Genomic DNA, 8,779 nt, shown 5'->3' on the forward strand with positions numbered 1-8,779 from the left:
CTCTACACTGCACTGGTGCGGCCCCACCTCCAGTACTGTGTGCAGTTTTGGATGCCTCCCTATAAGAAGGACATCAAACTATTAGAGTGTGTCCAGAGGAGGGTGACCAAGATGGTGAAAGGTCTTGAGCGAAGACTTATGAGGAGTGGCTGAGATCACTTGGCTTGTTGAGCTTGGAGAAGAGGGGGCTGAGGGGTGACCTCATTGCAGTCTACAACTTCCTCAAGAGGGGCAGTGGAGGGGGAGGTGCTGATCTCCTCTCTCTGGTGACCAGAGATAGGACACGAGGAAATGGAATGAAGCTGCGTCAGACTGGACATTAGGAAAACGTTCTTCACTGAGAGGGTGGTTGGTCACTGGAACAGGCTCCCCAGGGAAGTCGTCACGGCACTAAACCTGTCAGAGTTCAAGGAGTGTCTGGACGACGCTCTTAGGCATATGGATTAGTTTTAGGGGATTAGTTTTGGTCCTGCAAGGAGCAGGGAGTTGGACTCGATGACCCTTATGGGTCCCTCCCTTCTTGAGATATTCTATGATTCTGTGATTTTTGAAGTGATTCTATGATAGAATTATTCACTAAAAATGTATCTATATGTTTATAGAGTGCCTTGCGCTCCTGCTACTCTCTGTACATCCAAGTTTGACAGTTTACTATCAATCACTGTATCAGGTGGGAAGGTTGGAGCACTAGACAGGCACATACAGATACAAAACCACTACTTTTTAAAATTACAATTTATTTAAACCAACTATATAGAAAAAGGTTTTCTTATATATATGATTGGTGAGTGGTAATAGCAAAATGGTATGAATAGCAAATGAAAAGGCATGGCTCTTTCACTACCAAGGGTGAAAAAGGACCTGCTGAAGATAGATGGTAATATCAGATGTCATGCCTTTTAGTGGGGGAGGCAACACTGAAACAATTCTTTTTGTTCATTGGTTCCAATTCTTGTAGAGGTTGTCATCACCTTTTATAACCTCTATGTTATCTTCTCTGTATTTTCACCATGCAAGTGATGTTTTACAGATGTTAGATATTTGTTCTTTTTTTTCTTTGTTATACTTTAAATCCAAGTCAGTCTGTAATATGACCAGTAACTTGCAACTTTTATTTATGCCTTTGGGGCCTGTGGTATGTTATTCTGGGACTGCATTCTCAAGACCTCTGCTATCACTCTCAATCCCAGTACTGAATATCAGTGTTTCAAATAGATGGGCTTAATCTTATCTCTATTTTAAGAAGTTTTAAAAAAATAGTCAACTATTCTGCAGTTTTGCAAACATGTTGTCTATTTGTACACATCTATACTGCAACCACAGTGATAAGATGTTCATATTAACTCTATATGCACTCGTCTGAATGCCAGAAAGAAGACAGACATGGTAGCATATCATACTATGAGTCATATGCCTCATTGCTTTGAGAGCTACGCTGTATAATGTAGATAGCAGCTAGAGTTCAGAGCTATTGGGTTTCTCTTCATACATTTTAAGTTTTCAGCAAGATTGCATATATCATTCATTTCATCAGTATACCACCATATCTCTGTTACTGACTGTAACTGAGTAAATTGGTAAACTTTTAATCACCAGTATTTCTTTACTAATTCATAAATGAAGGCTGTTATTGCCTAATGTCCTGCTTTCTTCAACAAAAATATCAAAAGATGTGCACAAGTAGCAAATACGTGCAGGAAGCATCAGCTTGAAAGAATTGAAATCTGTGTACCCCTTGGAGTGCAAGGTTTGCTCCATCCTAAAATGCTCTGTACTATAAGGTACTACAAAGGGGGCCGGTAGGTAAGAAAAAGACTATTAAGTCTTTACCTACTCCCTCTGCCCCCATCCTTAAGGTATCAAATCATGATGTAGCCACACACCAGCCACTTTCAGACCAGAAACAGCAGGTTTGATTTCTTCCTCAGGCTGTGGTGTTAGTCAGATGGATACCTGAGAATGTGGCTATTTCTATTATCAAATACAGTGTCTTGACAAAGGCACATGAATTCTTTGTTGTCTTGTTCATCTTTTTCTGCTGCTCATTAATCATAAGAAAGGCAGAGATAAATGGGCCAACCTCAGGATCTTGCAGTTGGGTCAATATCCTAGAAGACATCTTGTTCTGCTGAAGTCTTTGTACTGATTACCAGATATTTTCTCTTCTTTCACTTTTTTCCTTTCCTTACTTTCAAAGTTTATGACTCAGAATATTCTCATGGTTTTGACTACAATCTTCTGTTCTGTCCATCATATTCGTCACCTGTCTATCTTTTTCTGCTCATTCAAAGGTTTCTTTTCAGAACTGCAGATGAGTCTGTTTTCTTCTATACAGCTTTTTCTGTGGATTTTGCCTATTGGTATCTTTTAGACATGCTTTCAGAACTTTCTGCTATTTAGACGTGTTTTTTTTTTTTATCATCACATCCTTTCTTTTATTTGTTGATATTTCTCTATTCATCTATTGTAGCCTATATATCCTTAATCATTCCTTATCTTTATTCCATTCTGTATCTTCAGTGTTATTTCTACTATCTGTCATGCTCCCTAGCTGGTCTTTTTTGCTACTGAATTAGGGATATCAATATAAGCTTCATAAGATGTAACCTCCCTCTGTGTTTACACATGAACTACATGGTTGGGTGTCCCACAGTTAGCCTGTTATCTCTACCTGTGGTTATCTTTTTGCCTTTCTCTTCAGGCAGCATTTAGAGCTACTATTGCTTGGCTTTCTCCCTAGGCTTTTTGTACACTCCCTCATTATTGCTGTGCCACCAATTCCCAATGCTTAGTCCTCTCTGCCATAGCATTTATCTTATAACACTTCTTTCTTGTTTCCTATTAACAAAGATTTTTTTAATTTTTTTTTATTAGTTATCTCACCAAACCCTTTTGCACCTTCTGACTTAAAATTTCATAAATCAATAATGACAGATTTTGAAAACCAAAATGATTATATTACATTTTTAGATTTTTTTACAAATTCCAATTTCATTCTGCACACAATTCCTGCCATAAGGCAAGGGGACAAAAAAAGGAAAAGGAAAACAAAAACAAAACAAAAACACCCCCAAGATTAAACATTGTTTTTTCTTTAAAATGGACATCTCTAAAGAATTGGAAATAACCACTGACGTGCTTGTTTTCAGGTTATTGTTTTCCAAGTTACAGGAGTACCATGTAGCCAAAGACCTTTCTGACATTGACTTCTCTGAATATGCAGCCCTTTCCCACTTCTTCTCTGCTGTTCTGCTTCATTAAGTAGTTTATTTCAGGGGACAACATGTGTCATTATTTCCTCTCTTTTCCACTAGAAAGAGCAGAAGATTTCTATTAATTCAACTTGTTATTTGTATAGATAATTTACTAGGGAGGGTACTTGCTGTAGTTAAATATCACATAACTCAATTGGGAGTAAGGAAAAACAAATATAAGTTTCAAATTCAGCTCTACAATGGATATTCTGTGGATTCTTTTTCCTAGCTAATTATCTTCAGTAATTCTTATCTAATAGGTCTACATCATAAATGCGTTGTCAAAGTCATTAATATTTGTGTGGTGTTTGAAAATGCTTGCAAGGAACACATTAAAAAGGGCCAAATATATTAATTACTATTATAGTACCAGACCCTAGGGAGATTCAAACATTATAATTAAAATTATGTTAAAATATGCCTTCTGAGAACTACAATAGTCTGGCAAATGACTGTTTATTTCTGGGCCTAGCTCACCACTGTATAATTCCGGTTTACCGTATAATAAAATTTGCAAGTATACAAGGAGAAAATCACAGAATTCATATGTCTTATTAATAACATAGCTGATGCCATAGTCTCCAGTACATTATCACTGTCTCCTTTATGCCCTCCTATAGAGATCAGATTAGGCTTTAAATCCTGAAGGCCAAAGACTCTTACCAACTTCATCAGAAGCAATTTGTGCCTATGTAAAAGACAGAGCGAGGCCCAGACCAAGTAGTGCTAAGTCACATCACACCCACGCTGTTGTTTTAAAACCCCAGTACAACTGATCATCTTCAGCGCCTTGGGATTTCTGGTCCAGGTTTCAGACCAGAGCGAACAATATATTTGTAGTATTGAGCACCAGTGGTCTTCAGTGACTTCAGTGAACTGAAGCAAAGCAAAACAAGCTGATGGTTTGACAGTTGATGTGCACAACAGAACTGATATACTGATATACTTCTGTTCGTTTCTTTGCCTGGCTTCTGTCAGGTTGTTCATAGGAATCACTGATCCCTCGTCAGAAGCCTAGAGAGCAGGTCTCTCTTCCTCTTATGAGCAAGGGCCAAGATCAAAGTGATGACTTCTGCATCCTGAATGGCAGGCAGAAGTGTAGCGGCGCCCTTGCACGATGTTCATTGCAGCTGGAGAGAAGGATAGCTGATACGATTTTTTCTTCTGTTTCATATGTATGTGTATTAAAATAACATTAATTAATATATGTGCATTACAACAGTCCTAACTGAGGCAGCAGTAACTTAGACACATATTATTACATTGCAAATGGATTTTTTTAAAAATTTATTTTAAAGCTATTAAACATGTTCTTCAGTTTTCTTCCAAATTATCCTTCAAAGTTGATTCTGCATGATTTTTTAAACTAAACTAAAATAAAAATCTCATACAATTGACCTATTAATAAATACTGGTAGTTTGAACATATGAAGGAAATGTGAAAATTAGAAACAAGAAATAATGCAGTTACATGTAATAGAGACAAAATATCACCTTTCATGGGTTTGCAACGTAGACTTTTCTGATTAATACATTGTGCTGTTGTGATAGATGCCTTGATGATGACTGTTCTCTTTTTTTACAGATATAAAATGGAGGATTTGTAAACTTTATTTGGATAATGCCATGTTGATCAGTGTACTTGACGGTTTGATTTTTTTCTATTGCCTTTTTTTTTTTTTTTTTTACCCAAACAAATTGACACACAGCACTTAAGTTACTGAACGTGATTTGTTCTTATTTTTCTTTTACACAGCACCTCTTTGCTATTTCAGAGCAAATATTCTTTAGGAGCAAGTATACATTCTAGCACTGCAGTTTGCTACATACTAGGATGGTCCAAAAAGTGCATTTCAGAATCAAGACAATATTCCTCAGAACTTAAATATATTCAACAAAAAGGCCTCTGTATCTTTTAACAGAATAGTTATATAGACATATATCTACAAATGGAATTCAGTGTGGCTGGAGATATAAGATATTTGTGAATTGGAAACAGATGAAGTTTTTAGGACAGCTCTACCACTCCTACATTCTTATATTTTAAAGATGTTCAGATTTTCAGTTTAAGCTGTAGTCTAGATGATCACTAAAGTAATCATTAGTACAGTGGAAAGTATTCATAATTTTTATCTTATTTTTTCATTATACTTGTGTAGCAATTTTTTATCTTTTTTTAATTTCATTTTGTGCTTGAGGCTTTGTTCTGTTAAATCAATGATTCATTCCATTTTAATATCACTAATAATATAACGAGGAATTTGCTTATTATGCCTTCTTTATGAGATGCAAGTACTTTTAGGGACTCACTAAAACAAGTGTTTCTGTTCTAAAACAGTTGAAAACTGGACATTTCTGAGAACTCATCTCTGATTCAACAGTTAGGCAGGTGCTCATTCCATTGATATTGGCGCAATTGTTCACGTGATTGAACAATTGACTTGTCAAAAGCAGATTTGTTGTCATCTTGTGAAATCCCAAACAAACTGAGGAAGCTCAGCATTTACTTCTGTTTGCCTTTCTATGTATGTTAGAATAAATAAGTAATGTAGTCAATCTATGAGAGGGAATAAATAGTTGCGCCATGTGGCTCAGATGCTTTATTTCACAGTATTTGGCAGTATTTGGTGGAGGGAAAGAAATGGGATAAAAGGAAAAGTATGTTTGAAAGTCTTCTGATCCTCAGAATAGCCCATGGTTAACCAGTCACATGCATATGATGATTTATTTTCATTTCCTTGCTTTTTTCACTTCTTTCCTATATACTTAAAATCATATCTGCACTTTATGGAGGTACAGTAGGGGAGATCCTTCTTGATACTTTATTTCTTTGGTGGAAGAGTTGAACAGGATGTAGAAACTATTTTGATTCAGCAAGAAATGGCAGAGGCGATGGTAAGCATTTCATGTTTTGAAGGACTGGTATATTCCACTAAAATTTAAAGATGGTCTTTAAGATTAAAAAAATTTCTGGAGCCTAAATGACCAGCAGATTTCAAAGTCCATATGGCAGTATTTCTTCTGGTAGTATCTAAATATATTAACACTTAGAAGGTAGGGAGAACTGATGACTAGTTTTTCCGAAGTTCCAATGACCTATTTAATCATCTTTTTCTGTCATGTTCTTGCATGTGTAGTTTCATATCATGTTGACATCACTGGACAAAAAAAAAAATATCTGTTCTAAGTAATGGAAAGCAGGTATTTATTGTAATAAAAACAAATAAGTCTTCTGAAAAAAGGAAGTGAGTACATAAGTATGAAATTATTGTAGTTGGGTGAGGATAAAAATTCAGCTCAACCATAGCTATTGTTCACCTTTGCCAATTAGATCTTAATCACACCTGTAGGATTAGGGAAGTTTAGATTCAATTTATGTAGAATGAGATCCTGAAATAGGGAAGAATGTACCTGAAGTTGACTATAAGATCATAAATATATTTGAAAAGCCCAATAGACATTAACTGAAATTTTCTTTGGGGTCTGCTCAAATGGAAATTGATGTTCTTGGACCTCCACCTAGTACCATGTGAAACTAAGATGACTTTGAATGTTTCAGGTACTTCTGTGGTACAAGTCACAGCTACTGATGCCGATGACCCTTCATATGGAAACAGTGCCCGAGTAATTTACTGCATTCTTCAGGGACAGCCATATTTCTCTGTGGAACCAGAAACAGGTCAGGAAAATTGTCATTATTTCCATTTACAATGAACTGTAGACTTTTTCTTTCATTTTAAAAATCTTAGATCACCTAAAAAAATAATTTTAAAAACTGAAATGAAATAATTTCTTGCTTTTTTCCCCTCATAATTTATAATTCTTATAATGAATACAAAAACTTAAGAGTCATTACAGCTGACACTATGAAGCATAAGTAACTTTACAGTGGTACTATGGATAGCTTAAGGATCTAAGTAACAACATTTCTGATAAAGGCAAGAATAAAGGTCTGTGTCCTAGAAAATGTTGTTCTTTTTTTCCTAATGGTTCTACCTGGACTAATAAAAGGTGTTCTTTCTACTCATAAACCTTGTGCATACATATCTTGAATCATTTTTAGCATGAAATGTAAACTGGAAAGGGAGCTGTGATGTAGAACTAAGATTTGTTCTTAGTTAACAAACAGATAACCTGTACTGAAGACTGTTTATAAAGCTTATGAACAGAAATTTGTACTTTAAAACATGAAATGAATATTTTAGACTAATGCAAAAAAGATGCAGCAGATTGCTACACATCAAAAATAAAGAGATTATTAACAATTTTTGTTTTTTCTTTGTTTATTTAAGGCATCATCAGGACTGCTTTGCCAAACATGAACAGAGAGAACAGGGAGCAGTACCAAGTAGTTATCCAGGCAAAGGACATGGGAGGCCAGATGGGTGGATTATCAGGGACCACCACTGTGAACATCACTTTGACTGATGTTAACGACAATCCACCTCGATTCGCCCAGAGTAAGCTGCATTTAATAGTTGCCTTGCACTGTAAGAGCTTCAAACTAAAGAGTTAAGCAATCACCATCTCGTTTAATTTAGAGTAATCTAGATTATGGGGCACACATGAACAAAAGGCTTAGGTACTGATTTATTCACTATTATTAAAGCAGTATATTGAATTGTTTGTTTGTTTGGAAAACAGTTACATGGTCAAATATAACTGCAGCAAACCTGGGATACTTTCCAGTACTATGGGAGCGGGTGGTAGGTGAACTCATAAGAGCATTAGAGCAATGTTTTTCTTTCCCCTTACCTATTGCTTAAATCTTACATACTCCCCCACTGGAAAATAAAACATGTAGTATTTCTAGATATGCAGAAATATTTGCATTGTAGTATCTGCTTAAATATTTAATCATGGAGAACATGGAAAAGAAATTACTTGAAGGGAAACAAGCAGATTTGTACTTTTCCAGTTACAGTGCTACAAAACCTAACAGAAAATTTTGAAAAGTAAAGTAAATTACCTTTTTTTTTTTTTTTTTTACAGCTTAAGTTTACCAAAGTCTTTTGTAATGCTTTTTAACTTCTGATGGTACAGCTATCAAGACTTTGTATCCTCGAACTAAAATATAAAAACATTCTTGGTCTCTATGTCATATGGAAATATTAAACTATGTAACATCAAACTTGTTAAAGGTTAAGCATTTTAAATACATTTGAAGCATTTTGCATATATTCATAGAATCATAGAATAGTTTGGGTTGGAAGTGACCTCTAAAAGTCATCTAGTCCAACCCCCCTGCCGTGGGCAGGGACATCTTCAACTAGATCAGGTTGCTCAGAGCCCCGGCCAACCTGACCTTGAATGTTTCCAGGGATGGGGCATCCACCACCTCGCTGGGCAACCTGTGCCAGTGTTTCACCACCCTCAGCGTAAAAAATTTCTTCCTTATATCTAGTCTAAATCTAACCTCCTTTAGTTTGAAACTATTACCCCTTGTCCTATCCCAACAGGCCCTGCTAAAATGTTTGCCACCATCTTTTTTAGAAGCCCCCTTGAAGTACTGATAGGCTGCAAGA

General features: G+C 35.9%; 1 protein-coding gene across 1 annotated transcript in view; it reads left to right on the forward strand.

The window, feature by feature from the left end:
• LOC103898882 (cadherin-10) overlaps positions 1 to 8,779 on the forward strand; it is a 69,956-nt gene that overhangs the window by 33,161 nt on the left and 28,016 nt on the right. Inside the window, exons 3-4 of the mRNA XM_009279247.1 lie at positions 6,814 to 6,933; positions 7,547 to 7,714. Of these exons, the coding sequence (XP_009277522.1) occupies positions 6,814 to 6,933; positions 7,547 to 7,714 (288 nt within the window). The remainder of the gene's footprint in view (positions 1 to 6,813; positions 6,934 to 7,546; positions 7,715 to 8,779) is intronic.

This window comes from Aptenodytes forsteri, unplaced genomic scaffold (genome assembly GCF_000699145.1).
Source record: "Aptenodytes forsteri isolate BGI_AS27 unplaced genomic scaffold, ASM69914v1 Scaffold81, whole genome shotgun sequence".
Taxonomy (NCBI): Eukaryota; Metazoa; Chordata; class Aves; order Sphenisciformes; family Spheniscidae; genus Aptenodytes; species Aptenodytes forsteri.